The 15,366-nt window shown below is 43.5% G+C and overlaps 1 protein-coding gene across 7 annotated transcripts in view; it reads left to right on the top strand.

Moving 5' to 3' along the window:
- Positions 1–15,366, top strand: part of abca2 (ATP-binding cassette, sub-family A (ABC1), member 2) — a 576,571-nt gene that overhangs the window by 317,829 nt on the left and 243,376 nt on the right. For 6 of the 7 annotated variants that reach the window (XM_078550348.1, XM_078550347.1, XM_078550346.1 and 3 more), the window contains 2 exons: positions 1,618–1,934; positions 11,451–11,610. In XM_078550348.1, coding sequence (XP_078406474.1) covers positions 1,618–1,934; positions 11,451–11,610 — 477 coding nt within the window. The remainder of the gene's footprint in view (positions 1–1,617; positions 1,935–11,450; positions 11,611–15,366) is intronic. The other variant, XM_078550351.1, reaches the window with a different exon arrangement.

Below are 15,366 nucleotides of genomic sequence, written 5' to 3'. Positions count from 1 at the left end.
AAAACAAACTTGGCTCCCCTGTATTTTCTGAAAAATTCACGTGGAGAATTCTGTGCATGGGAGAAATTATGAGGAAATTTCAAGGGACTCAGATAATGTAATGAATAGCAAGAGTGAAGTTGAAGTGTTTCTTGTCAACTGAACTCAGAAATTAGATTAGCTTCCCAATGAATCAATTCCACTCTGCCTCTGACTCGTAACCTCCTACCGATTTTGCTTACAATGCGGAAAACAAAATGAAGTTTGGCCTTTAACATTGTAGACTGCTCTCTATTGACAGTCAGGGCAAGGACACCCTATTGAGTTGATGTGTGGATAGTGTTGTCATTGAAACCTTAGGTTTGCAATGCAGTCATTACAAAATTTCTGCAACTGAATCAAATCCAATAACTAATATTGCTCTGTGTGTTATTTGCTTGTGAATTGCATGTTCACACATTAGAGTATGTAAATGACAATTCTGTAATGTTTGCTGGGCCATCGTCCATTTCACAGCAAACAAGAGAGAAAGGTGACAACTAAATAAAACCACAAAGGCAGTCGGAGATGAATTCCAGATGCATGGGTTTTTCAGTTGTTTTGATCCTGTGTGTCAAACAAGTAAAATTCTTGTTCCATTTATTGGCACCCAGACACACTTGATATGCTTATAACTCACCCTGGTCATCTATTCTTCTGCACATTATTGACTGCAGCAGCCCTTGTAGTTATTTATAATGCACAACATGTTGCAAAAGCTGGTCTAGAAATCAGAACTATCAATAACTGCTTTCAAGTGCCTTATAATATTCTCATATTGAGGAGTTCATTCAAATAGCCATAGAATGCCCCAACCCACTTGCTTAATAACATGGCCTCGAGAAATAGTGGATAAAGCGTGGTGCGATCAGTTTGTATTTTAGCACTCCATTTCCCCACTGAGATCTTTTCCCCTACGACAGCACTTCTTTGCTGGTCTATTTTAATGTTCTTGAGCTTTCTATTGCTACTGGATGTTGTGGAGAGGCCTGTCTGCAGACTTCACACAAGACACATAAGTAAGCAAGGAAAACTGTGAATAGCTAAATATCTAGCTGAGTTGGCTTATGGATTAGACACTACATTAATTGTTTATAATGCTTTTTTAACTTTTGTCCAATTTTAAATGCAAACCTGAGACTAAAATACAAACATACTTAACCCATTGAAGGACACCTGTTGGAGAGATAAATTGGAATCAGTATTTTTCATATGATTAGTGGTCTGAAAGAAGAAATGTTGCCTGGATTTGCAAGATTTTAATTTCTGTTCGTGTACTCTGCAAGTGTACGTGGTTAACAGTAGATTGCTCATAATTCAACCAAGTCCTAAGTAGTAACCTATCCTGTGGCATTTTAGTAAGCACCTGACATTAGGGAGTTTGTTTTAAAAAATACATTTAAATATGCAGAAATGGAAGAGAATTGGCAAACTAACCTGGAGTATCAAATCTGAAATATCAATTTACATTGACACTTAGCATCACCTTGTGGCTGATGTTATGTCATACACTGTGAATAACTACCATACTTGTTATAATCGTTATACTGGTTATAATCTACTGCACTGTAGTGTAATTCTTTCCTTTCCTGTGTGCAGCTCAAGTTGAATGAGGTGAACAGCACAGCCATTCAGCATCACCTTCGGGCCTTACTTGAAGACCTCATTGAGGTGGAAAAAATTCTGAAAGATGTAGATGCCTTATCAGGACTTGCCAGGCTGCTCCCAAAGGGGGCCTGTGCTGGCAAAAGCCCACAAACTGCTGCCAATAATACCAGCTGGAATGGTAACTTTACAGCCGCCAATGCCACTTCTGAGGAGGGAGAGGAGCCTGAGAAGGAAAACCCTCACACACAGTTTTCAGCCTTTGTCCAGCTCTGGGCTGGTCTTCAACCAATCCTCTGTGGGAATAACAGGTAAAACTACAAGAAGACATAATCCTACTATTGTGGTGAGAAAATGATATAAGAAAAACTTTCATAACCAATTTTTGACATTCTCAATCTCTAGTTCATTCATGGGCCAAATGGTCTCTCACTAAGCATCCATCTCTCCCGAGTTGCCTTCAATTCATCTTATCGCAGGGACATTGTTGATTAATTTGCATGTCAGCATTGACCTTAACCAGCACGTCCCCCCCATTTCCCTTTGTACATTTGGTACTACAGACACATTCTATCCTGTGTTCTGACATGAAATAAAGTCCATTATTGTATTTTGTGAAACGGTTGTTTTTCTGAGAAACTATCAACACATGATATTAGAAAAAATGTTTTCAGTCGTGGGAGGATAGAAATTTAAGTTACTGTTTCTGTGTTTCCCTCCTAACTCATTTGAACTCTTTTGGCGTGAACCTTCATTGGTGAGGAGACAGATTGGAAACTCCTTTCTGACAGTGGCACTTGAGAATGGACTGCTAGGAGGTAGCAACCCTCCTAGGTAATTCTCCCTCTGTACAGAAATCTGTGGCCTCTGCTTGCCTCCTCCACAGTAGAGTTTTTGGTAGATCAGCAGATTCATCACACAGAAAGTTGGTGAACCAAGCCCACTTCCTCCTACTTGGTGCGCAGTGTGTTTGGGTCCGAGCTCACTATGCCACACCTATATTCCTCCCCTTGGGAAAGCATCCCAACCCCACTCCATCTTCCCCTCCAGCCCTTCCCATGTAGAGTGCTTTTATTATTTTTATGGATTATGGGGGACAATTTTCACTGGGTGCATTAGGTGCTAAAGAGTCCCAGATGGCTAGGATGGGATCTTACGCTGCAATGCCAGTTTAACTTGCGTTTATTGCAAGACACAATTTTGATAAAGGAGTTAAAATGTCTACTAGGAATGGCCACCCAGGGGTCTCAGTTGGAGATGCTGCGCCGTACTCGTCTGAGAAGGTGTCGGGATTGTCATTCCAAGCAAGCTACAATGGTTGCATTGGAAGCTGTGAACTCAGTCATCAGATGCTGCATGATGTTGGGCTCCACAGGTCACAGGATGGATTGACCAGTGCTTGAGCAGATGGGTTCCATGCTTTGCATCAAGCCACAGGCCAAGGTGGAGGCAAACTCTGTCATCACCTCTAGCCATGGCCTGTAAGCTCTCAGGCTGGATGTCCATTGCACCAAGCATTTGATTTGTCAGATCCCTCAACCTTCTTCTGAAGTTTGGCTCTGTGAGGTCCTCATCTGCAGCAAAATTAGCATATGACTATTCCTCCAGAAAGGTGGCACCCAGGTATCCCTTTCACCCCTGAGGTTATTGCCCACTAGTGCCTGATGCATCTCAATATGAGAAACCCTATTCTACCATAGCCTCTGAATCACATATGGTGCCATTCTCTGAGTTGGCATGTGACAACAGTAGCCATTGGCGCTGTGTATTCTTCTTCATTCTTCCTCATTTTCCTCCTGCTCTTTTATCGGTGCGTGAGGTGGCTGCTGCCATCTTGTGAGTTGGAACTTGCTCCTGGGAGCCTGCAATAATTCCACTCCAAGTCACACACCATCTTGACTTGGACTATAACACCGTTCCTTCACTGTCGCTATGTCAAAACCTTGGAACTCCCTCCCGAACATCACATGGACTGCAGCAGTTCAAGAAGGTGGCTTATCACCACAAGCTCGAGGGAAATTAGGGATAAGGAGTAAATGCTGGCCTAGCTAGCGACATACCAAGGATGAGGGGAAAAAATTCACACTACAAGTGTTAAGGACACAGCGCATGTGGTTACTGTAGGAGGATGTGTGATGACACCACATGGAGCATGGGAAACAGAGTAGCATTGCGTTATTAGAGATAAGGAATAGTTGTGCAATCTGTAAGGAAGCTGCTGTGACTACATACCTCGAGGTGAGATGTGCCCCCTGCTCTGCCTCTGGCCACCTTCTGTTACCATCCTGACAAACACTTCCTCCTCAAGGGGAGGGATGTCATGCAGGCATGGTTGGCCTCCCCTTCTCGGGTCCTGCTGCTGCCTGTTAGGTGCTATTTTTTTCTAGAAGAGAAGCAGTGGCAATAGCGCCTGTGTATTGATGGGTGTGTTTGTGTGTGTGATGCCTCACTTGGTTGAAGGGCTATGAGACATGTCTGAAGTGTGAGTAGTATCTATGAAGGATGCAAGGCATGGGTGTTGGTGTGTGAATGCCAGTGTATAGTTAGATGGTGGATGAAGTGTGTTGAAGTTTGAATGTTTTGGTGCAGTTACTCAGCTGCTTGTGATATGGATTCTTACCTTGACTACCTGCGTCAAGTCATTTCATTTTTTGTGGCATGGGAACCGTAATCATACTACTTTTGCCTGACGGGAAAAGCTTGCAATAAGATGTCTAGTTTTGCTATCCATTTGATGGCCTCCTGAGATGTGGGAGAAGGTGGAGAAATGAGGTGCCTCCTGCAACAGATCTTAGTGAGAAGGTTGATGTGATACGTTTCATAGTCTGAGATTCATTGCCACAATCACACATCAGTTTGTCCCTCATCTTGCACATTTGGAGCAGGCGATCGCATTGCCCAGGCACAGAGTGAACCCTTGAAACTCCATTTGTGGAGGAAGTGTGATGTCTTTGCATGGATCCTGTTGAGTGTAGACTACTGTTTTTGAGGGAAGTTAAACCCTGGAGGCTCGATTGCTGTTGGGTCAGTGATGAGATGTTGGGGCCAGGGCTTCTGGCTGTGACCTCCAAAGCAATCTTCTTCCACATTAGCCACCTCCTCCCTGTGAGTAGAGGATATCCCTGCTGCTCTCTGCTTTTTCCGGTAGGACCTCCTGCGCCACATCGGGGAACCCGGGTGCTCTGTCTCCTGCCGTTGAGACATCGTTGCACATTGACTGCTCTTTCAGCTAGTGCTCTCCACACCCTCAGTGGAAGTGGATAAAAATGGCCTATCCAGACTCAATGTTCAAAATCCAGCTGCCTGAAAAGCAGACATTTTTGAGATTTCAGGAGATCCTGACACCGCTTGTGGAACAGAGTAAGCGCTGGAATGAAGAGCCCATTCCTGGGATGATCTCAGAGGACAGAATCAGCAAGAGTTGTATACACACAATATCTAAATCTACTGCAGCACTTTAAGATCTGTCTCCCCCTGCCCAAGCTTCCTTGTTCTCTGGACAGGAAGCTGCATGTTCCACTGTCAGTATAGCATTGGGGTTCTCTCCGTACTTCGGATTGCAGCATTCCCTGGCTGTTTTCAGGGGAGAGGAAACCAGTCATTTCTCCCTGTCCCCATGAAGCCTATGTGAAAGAGTTGGTTGGTAATCTGTATATTTTTGCTTTTCCAGTGAGCTGATTTTTGCTCCATTATAAATTGCTGAACGGAGTCTTATTATTTAGGATAGGCCCAATGTCCAAAATCCAGGAAAGTCTGAAATCTGGCATGGTCTTGGTCCCAAGGGTGCTGCATTTTGGACATTGTGGTCTATATATACAGCTCCAGGAAAATTGTCTTTAATAGGCACTTGAGCGTAAAAGCTGCAGTTTTTGGTTACTGAAACCACATTCAAACCATGAAAATCATCAGCTGGCTTGAAAATTGCATGTTAACTCTGGACTTTCAAATGGCTATTTCTTATTAGCACAGCACCCATTTAGTGCCTGTTTTCACCTTTTTGGTCAAAATATGTTCCCAAGTCAGCTGCAATGTGCTTTAGTTGCCTTCTAGGCCCATTAGTCACTGGACTTTGACGTGGCATTGCTTATCCTTCAGTCTCATTGCCATGCCAACCTAAATCAAGAAACTTGAGAATGTAAGTTTTTTATACCTTTTAATAGAGACACTAAAATATTTGCCTTCGTGGTCTTTGTTAATGTTTTATCAGCCCACCTAATAGGCCGAGCCTTGTTGAGGCATTGGGGATCTCGCCTTCCTGCTGGTAAGAGATCCACACTGCCTCTTTTCAATAAGTTCGCCCAAACCACAAACCAATCAGACAGTGATGAGACCAGTGTCAGGTCCTCCCCTGGAATTAAGACCCCGGGGGTGGAGGCCTCACCTACCAAGAACTGACAGCCAATCAGATGCTGGTAGCTCTTGTCCTCAGCGGCGCCACAGGGGAGGCAGTTGCAGGAAAAGTACCCACCGGAGCCCTAGGATTGCAGAGCAACCCAGGCCACAGGTAAGTAGGTAAGTAATATGGGGGGAAGGGGGGGTTTCGCAGGGTATGGGTCGTGGGGAGAGAGGTGCAGGGGGAATCAGCAGCAAGGGCAGGGGGATGGTTCTCAGCAGGGCCCCCCCCCCCCACCGACTTCCCGATGTCGAGTCCCTCGATCAAGCACTTGAGTGCCTTTGATTGAGAGACTCCTCCCAACCCTGGAGGTGTTAAACTGGCCACACAGTTTTACCTGTAGTGCGTGGTGCATGGTGACAGGCCCACCTGCAGTTGGTTTAATACCAGCAGTGGCAGGATGAGGCCCTTAAGTGGTCATGAATTTGCCACTTAAGGGCCTCAATTAGCAGCAGGAAGGTCGACCATGGGCCTTCTCGCCCAGAACTTAATTCTGCCAGAGGTGGGAAGGTGGCAGGGTTCAGATACACCACCTTCCCACCTAATTACATGCCCCTCCCACCTCCAAGATTGCCACCAGTGAGAGCAGAAGATTCTGCTCACTGTCTCTGATGGTTTTCACTTGCTTGCAATTTATTGAAATTCTTGATGTGGTGTATAATTATACAATCAGCTGTAGATATCTTCTGGGCTACAGCGATGCCACTTACTCCCTTAAACAATCTGGGTCGCTACCTTTCATGGGGTTTGACCCCCACTCGCCTATATCTACTTTGCAGTAACAGGCCCAGGAGTGTAAAAGTAAAAATCCCTTGTAATCTGGGATGGGTTTCCATGTCTTCCACACATCTACTCCTTCAGTCACTCCTAAGGCTGACATGAGGGGAGGAAAGGTCTGGTTCCAATAATAAGCTGCTTTATACAACAATAAATAAAATATACAAATCAGAGAGTCTGGTGGGAATTGCTTAACAAATGGTACAGTACACCACTAATTCATAGGCCCCTAGCAAAGAGTTACAGACTTTCAGCCGTCTCTTTGGAACTTCTGTCCTCTTGCAAGCTGTTCTCGCTTTAAAGCTGCTTTCTGCAGCTTTTGTCTTTTTAAATCTGAAGCTTACAGCCTTTCTCTCTGCCCTTCACTCTTAACTTAACAGGACCTTTTCCAGGATCCTGTCCTTCCTTTGATGAGAAGGTCTGCTTAGGACTTGTTTCTGTTCCACTCTCCTGGATTTTGGGGTCCTTTCTTTAGCTTGGGAGTGGCTGTCTGTCCCTTTTGCTCCAGTCTCTCCTCACAGCTGTCTTCAAAACCAACTGAACAGCTTCCAAATCAAACTGATTTTTCTAGTTTCTTTTGTGTGTGTCCTTGGAAGGGACCTGCCTCTCTGGACCCCTGTTGCCAGGCAACAGTCCAGGTTTTTTAAAATCTTATTTGTTAATTTAGCTACCACAGTCGTAAAATTCTCATTAGAAATGCAGGCACCTTTTAAAGTGAAACTAAAACTCAATTTGACCTTTCTTAATGCACAGATACAGAAATACAAATCAAACTTAAACTTTAAATCTAAAACTCATTCCTCACACCCACAAATACAAATATAACTTACTTAAACCATCTCTATTTCCTAACACTTGTAAGGAGTCTTGGGAGTTCCTGCAGTGCATCTTGTAGATGTACACTGCTGTCACTGTGTGTCAGTGGTGGAGAGAGTGGATACTTGTGAATGGGGTGCCAATCAAGTGGGCTGCTTTGTACTGGATGGTGTCAAGCTTCTTGAGTGTTGTTGGAGCTGCACTCAACCAGGCAAGTGGAGAATATTCCATCACATTCCTGACTAGTGCCCCGTAGATAGACAGGTTTATGGGAGTCAGGAGGTGAGTTACTCGCTGCAGGATTCCCAGCCTCTGACCTGCTCTTATAGCCACAATATTTATATGGCTAGTCCAATTCAGTTTCTAGTCAATGATAACCCCCAGGATGTTGATAGTGGGGGATTCAGTGATGGTAATGCCATTGAATGTCAAGGAGCAAAGGTTAGATTCTGTCTTGTTGGAAATGGTAATTGCCTGACACTTGTGTGGTGCGAATGTTACTTGCCACTTGTCAGCAAAAGTCTGGATATTGTTCAGGCCCTGCTGCATTTGGACATGATCTGCTTCTGCATCTGAAGAATCACGAATTGTGCTGAACATTGTGCAATCATCAGTGCCATTCTCAGTCAAATGCTGCCTTTATGTCAAGGGCAGTCACTTTCACCTCACCTCTGGAGTTCAGCTCTTTTGAACCAAATCTTTAATGAGGTCAGGAGCTGAGAGATCCTGGCGGAACCCAAACTGGGCATCAGTGAACAGGCTATTGCTAAGCAAGTGCCAATTGATGGCACTGTTGATGACCACTTACATCACTTTATTGGCGATTGAGAGTAGGCTGATGGGGTGGTAATTGGCTGGGTTGGATTTGCCCTGCTTTTTGTGTACAGGACATACCTGGGCAATTTTCCACATAGCTGGGTAGATGCCAGTGTTGTAGCTGTACTGGAACAGCTTGGTTAGGGGTGCGGTAAGTTCTGGAGCACAAGCCTTCAGTACTATTGCTGGAATATTGTCAGGGTGCATAGCTTTTGAAGTATCTAGTACCTTCAGCCATTTCTTGATATCACATGGAGTGCATTGAGTCGAATTGACTGAAAACTGGTATCTGTGATGCTGGAGACCTCCGGAGGAGGCTGAGATGGATCATCCATTCGGCACTTCTGGCTGAAGATTGTTGCAAATGCTTCAGCCTTATCTTTTGCACTGATGTGCTGGGCTCCCCCATCATTGAGGATGGGGATATTTGTGGAGCCTCCTCCTCCAGTGAATTGTTTAACCACCATTTATGACTGAATGTGGCAGGGCTGCAGAGTTTAGATCTGATCCATTGGTTATGGAATCACTTAGTTCTGTCTATCACTTGCTGCTTATGCTGTTTGGCACGCAAGTAGTCCTGTGTTGTAGCTTCACATGTTGACACCTCATTTTTAGGTATGCCTGGTGCTGCTCCTAGCATGCCCTCCTGCACTCTTCATTGAACCAGGGTTGATCCCCGGGCTTGGTGGTAATGATATGAGTGGGGGATATGCCGGGCCATGAGATTATAGGTTGTGGTTGAATACAATTCTACTGCTGCTGATGGCCCACAGTGCCTTCATTGAACCTTGTAATGCTCTGCCTGGAAGTGTGGTGGAGGCAGTTTCAATTGAGGCATTCAAGAGAGCATTGGATGATTATTTAAATAGAAACAATATGCAGGGGTATAGGGAAAAGGGACGAGATTGGCATTAAGTTAAAATGCTCTTAGAGCCGGTGCAGACACGATGGGCTGAATGGCCTCCTCCTACACCGTAACAATTCTGTGATTCTGGTAGTACCACATAACACGATGGAGGATACCCTCCATGTGAAGACAGGACTTTGTCTCCACAAGGACTATGCGGTGGCCATTTCTACTGATACTGTCGTGGACAAATGCATCTGTGGCATGCAGATTTGTGGGGATGAGGTCAAGTATGTTTGTCCCTCTTGTTAGTTCCTTACCACCTGACACAGACCCAGTCTAGCAGCTATGTCCATTAGGACTCAGCTAGCTTGGTCAATAGTGGTGCTACTGAGCCACTCTTGGTGAAGGACATTGAAGTCCCCCACCCAGAGTACATTTTGCACCCTTGCCACCCTCAGTGCTTCCTCCAAGTGGTGTTCAACATGGAGGAACACTGATTCATCAGCTGTTGGAGGCGGGGTGGGGGGAGGGGGCGGAGGGGTGGTGGTTCGAGGTAATCAGCAGGAGGTTTCCTTGCCCATGTTTGATCTGATGTCATGAGGCTTCATGGGGTCCGGAGTCAATGTTGAGGACTCCCAGGGCAACTCTCTCCTGACTGTATACCACTGTGCTTCCACTTCTGCTGGGCCTGTCCTTCTGGTGGGACAGAACATACTCAGGGATGGTGATGGTGGGACTGGGACAGTATCTGTAAGGTATGATTCCGTGAGTATGACTATGTCAGGCTGATGGTTGGCTAGTCTGTCAGGCTGATGGTTGGCTAGTCTGTTGGACCGCTCTCTCAATTTTGGCACTAGCCCCTAGATGTTAGCAAGGAGGCCTTTGCAGGGTCGACATGGTTGCGTTTGCTATTGTTGTTTCCGGTGCCTAAATTGATGCCAATGGTCTGTCCGGTTCCATTCCTTATAGTCTTCTTCATAGTGGTTGGATACAACTGAATAGCTTGCTAGGCCAGTTCAGAGGACATTTAAGACTCAGCCACATTACTGTTTGGAGTCACATGTAGGCTAGGCCAGGTAAGGATGGCAGATTTCCTTTCTTAAAGGGCATTAGTGAACTAGATAGGTTTTTACAACAATCGCCAATGGTTTCATGGCCATCATTAGACTTTTAATTCCAGATTTTTATTGAATTCAAATTCCACCATCTGCCATCGCGGGATTCGAACCCAGGTCCCCAGAGCATTACCCTGGGTCTCCGGGTTTTTAGTCCAGCGTCAATACTACTATGTCACTGCTTCCCCCCAAAATAACAGACACACGAGCATGTAACTCATTACAGTAGGTTGTCTTGCTCAGTTTATGAGAGCGGTCTCTCTGCATCCTGTCCTACTGCCTAGGATAGATATGCATTCTGCTGCTGCTTGAGTGACGTTTATGGTGTCTGTGTTGTCATTTTTAAAAGCCTTCCTCACAGATCAATAGAGATCAAAAGGGTTTGTCAACAGCAGAGTGTTTTTCTGGATAATCAGATATGGCTAACGAATAGCCTATTGATTTGTGTCCAGGCGAAACAACTTTCCATCTTACATATTAAATACAATTAATCAGCCAATGGATTCATGACCACTGGGGGCACTGACTTGAGAATTTAACCCCTCTCAGGCAAACTTTTTCTGAAAGCACTTTAAGACTCATGCCTAAGGTCTTAACATGGAAAAATGGCAAAAGATTCCCAACCGTCTGACACATTCTTTGCTGTATTTCTTAACAATAGAAAAAAAAATCACTTGTAATTATCCAAAATGTACTTGGAATATTTTTTTCTAAAGTGTGTTACCATTTCTTTTATCCTAGTTTGAACCTGTGGACTTTGATCTATGATCAATGAAACTTGCTCATTCTAAGGCCGAAGTGTATACCTGTTTGTTCTCTATTGGACAACTATTATCCTGAAGTTGTTTTCAATGGCCTCCAGGTTATAAACAAAAACATTTTGTTGCAACTAGTGGCTGTAAAATAAATCTGAATTTTGTCAGAATTTTTCCGAGAACTCTTTACTGGAGTAAGTACTCCAGAATTAATTTTCATTATTGTTATTAGTAATGTGTTGCTGCTTTCCTCCTCATGACAGATGCACACCAATTTACTTATTTTTCTCTCTTCTTTCGTCTAGAACGATAGAACCGGAGGCTTTGAAACAGGGAAACATGAGCTCACTTGGCTTCACCAGCAAGGAGCAACGCAACCTCGGACTACTGGTGCACCTCATGACCACTAATCCCAAAATTCTTTATTCACCAGTTGGCACGGAAGTGGACAAAGTCATAGAAAAGGTAAGAGCTCAGCAAAGCTACCAGCCATAACTTCAGGAAACCTAAACCCCCACATCTTCTGCCTATTCTAAGTTCTCTCAGTTGGCAAAAAGAAAGGTCCAGACTGTGCACTTAGCCATAACAGGCGTGCTGTGCTCCCAGAGTGTCATTCACAAATAATTGTACTTTGAAACACCACAGCCGTAGAATCTTACAGCACAGAGTGAGGCCATTCAAACCAATGTGACTGTGCTGGCTCTTTGGAATAGCTGTTCAGTTAGTCCCACTGCCCTGCTCTTTCCCCATGACTGTTTTCTATTTAAATTAGGCTGTGTTTGCTGTCAACGCTGTGCATGCGCAGTTGTACTGTTTTACCCATGACATCATTGCGAGTGACGGAGTATAAACAGCCTCATATTAGCACAACGCCAAATAAACAGGTACATGTTTTACCAGACTAAAATCTCAGCACTGTGTTGTCATTTACTGATACAAATGCCCCGTAGAATTAACCGGCCTTGATAGCACATGGGAAAAAAAACACAACTCTTAAACCTGCATCCATTAACCTTCAGTCCCAGAAGAGTGCAGAGCCAATGATTACTTTGAAATCAATGAAACATTTAACAAAATTGCTTGAACATTACAAGTGTCTGGTGTGTGAAATGAAAGAGGAAAGTTGACATTTTAAAGATTGCAAGGGTAGAGATCACAGTCAGGTTTTTGCTGGGACTGTGTCCTGCAAATGACGTAATTGGTTCTCTGCGCATGCGTGGACAAGTGCGCACGTGCAGCTGGGTATTGGCGGCCATCTTGCGTTGGCAGGAGACACAGTGTTTAAAGTATAATCCCCTTTTGAAAATTTCAATTGACTCTGCTTCTATATCCCATTCAGGCATGCATTCCAGCTCAAAACAACTCGCTACATTTAAATATTTCTGCCCTCTGCTTCTTCTGCCAATGATCTGAAATCTGGTTTCTGACTTTCCTGCCAATGGGAACAATCCAACTGCTGTAATCCCTCTGCATAAGTGTTTTGTGGTGAGGCTTGGGACTGAGAGTTTGATGCGAGCTGTGAAAGTTCCTGTGATCTAGATGGGGAGGGGCATATGCACAATTCCAACCCTTGTCTTATTGTTCAACCTGTAGCAGATTTTTAATGAAAATTGTGTTTTAAGTTTGCCCTGCGATTATTCAAAATCCAGTATACCTGTAGCATTTTGAAAGTTTAAAATAAATTTTTTTTTGCAAAGCAAAAAATCATACCAGTGCTGATTTGGTTTTGTGCGGTCACCTACTGACTAAAAACCTCATGGCAGATGTGTGGCCTACATCTGGGAAGCCCACTGGTGATTTAGATATTTAAGCACCACTAGATTATTGAGCAAAACACCTGCTCAATGCTGACTACTAATTGACCAAAGTTAATAGATGCTTATCACCGAACATATGGTAAGCAGAATTAATAGATTTTGGAGGATTACCCCTTACTAGCTGCTGATCTTCGCAGTGATAATGATTCTGATGATCAGATTGTTGCTTTGCCTGTACTGAGAAAAGAAAAATGGGGAGCGTGCTTGAAAAAGCTAATGGTGAAATTTAGAGAGGTCTGGAAGTTTTAATAGACTCGTCGCTCAATATGTCCAGTGTTAGGGGCAAATATCGTAGAATCAGTTAAGAAATAATTGGAGCTCGCAAAGAGGCGATGGCTTTAGAATCTTCCTGGAAGATTAACTTTAGATTCATGTGAGTTCAAGTCCCACCCCTGAGATAAGAGTATGTAATCTAGGCTGATATTCCAGAACCACACTGTCAGGGGTACAGTCATTGGAAGAGACTTAAACCAAGGCCCTTTCAGATGCACATTAAAGATCCCATGGCGCTATTTCAGACAAGAACGGAGAGGTTTCCTTGGGTCCCGGTCACTATTTATCCCTCAGCCAACGTTATTATCCTGTTGCTGCTGTGGCACATTGCTGTTCAAAATGGTTGCAGTTTCCTACATTTTAACAATGACTGATCTTTCAAAGTACTTAACTGTCTGTAAAGTACTTTGGGACATCCTGAGGTCATGAAAGGTGCTATATAAATTAAGGCTTACTTTGTTCTTTAAGTTGGGCAATTGAACTTCCACACTTAAGTGATGCATATATTAAATACTCGCTGTATTTGTGCACTACTATTTGCAGATTTTAAGTGCACATACCCAACTGAATTTAACAGCATCCTAGCCAAACTGGATCACTTCAAATTTCTTTGGATTTAGTGCCTGACTCTGCTCAGCCCCTTAAAAGACGGGGAGGGACTCATGATTGCAATGTTAAACAGATTATTCTGGGAGATGGAAAACATTGATGGAGTGGGGGGAAATTAATGCAAAGTTAATTTTAAGCAGTAGATGAACAAAATCAGGCAGAAAAATATTCTCCATTGGTAAGCAAAGGCTGCTGAGTGTAAGATGCTAATCATAGATGGTGACAGCTGTGATATTGATTTAAACAATGTGTGTGGGAAAGACTAACATGCCCTGCAGGCAAAATGAGTGAAATAGACCACTGCTGTATGAAATAAAAATCAATATCACATAGGGCACCAGTTGTTCTGTTCATTTGTAATTATTGAAGAGCAATAACATCAAGTTTGTTTTATTTATACTGTGGAAGCATTATGCTATGCTTGCGAAATACTAAGTAAGGTTTAAGGTTATATTTTTCAAAACAGTATATACAGAAGAGCATAAAATAGATTTAATTTTTAAAATTTATGAAGTGCTTATTTAGAGGGACATTTATTACACAGTGAGGTAGAGAGCTATAATTTTACTTTTAAGACCTTTGTTCAAATCTAGCCCAGATGAATGAAATGAAAATCTCCCTGCTTGGTGAATATGATTGTTCTTGATGGAGTGCCACAGGGATTAATGCTGGGGCCTCAACTATTTACAATTTATATCAATGACTTGGTTCAAGGGACCAAATGTATGGTAGCTAAATTTGTTGATGACACAAAGATAGGTAAGAAAGTAAGTTGTGAAAAGGACATGAGAGTCTACAAAGGAATTTAGATAGGTTAAGTGAGTGGGCAAAAATCTGGCCGATGGAGTATAATGTGGGAAGATGCAAACTTGCCCAGTTTGGCAGGTAGATTAGAAAAGCAGTGTAACATTTGAATGGTGACAGACTGCAAAGCTCTATGGAACAGAGGAATCTGAACATCCTGGTACATGGACACCAAATGTTTGTTTGCAGGTGCAGAAGTGATTAGGAAGGCAAATAAAGTGTTGGTGTTAATTGCAAGGAGAGTCGAATATAAGAGTAAGGAAGCATTGCTGCAGCTGCATAGGGACTCAGTTGCACTGCATCTGGAGTAGTGTGTACAGTTTTGGTCCTCTTTCTTAAGAAAAGAAATAACTGCATTAGAAGTAGTTCAAAGAAGGTTCACTCAACTGATTCCTGAGATGAAGGTGTTATTTATGAGGAAAGGTTGAGCAGGTTGGGCCTATACCCATTGGAGTTTAGAAGAATGAGAGGTGATTTTATGGAACCATATAAGGTCCTGAGGGGATTTGATAGGGTGGATGCTGAGACGATGTTTCCCTTTGTGGAACCAGGGGTCGCAGTTTAAAAATGAAGGGTCCCCATTTAAGCAAGAGATAAAGAGAATATTTTTCTCTCAGAGGGTCATTAGTCTATGAAATTCTCTTCCCCAGAAAGCAGTTGAGTCTGGGCCATTGAATATATCAAGGCTAAGTTAGAAAGATTTTTGATTGACAAAGGA

The sequence above is a fragment of the Cetorhinus maximus genome, chromosome 10 (genome assembly GCF_964194155.1).
Source record: "Cetorhinus maximus chromosome 10, sCetMax3.hap1.1, whole genome shotgun sequence".
Taxonomy (NCBI): Eukaryota; Metazoa; Chordata; class Chondrichthyes; order Lamniformes; family Cetorhinidae; genus Cetorhinus; species Cetorhinus maximus.
This window is presented reverse-complemented; position numbering and strand designations above follow the sequence as displayed.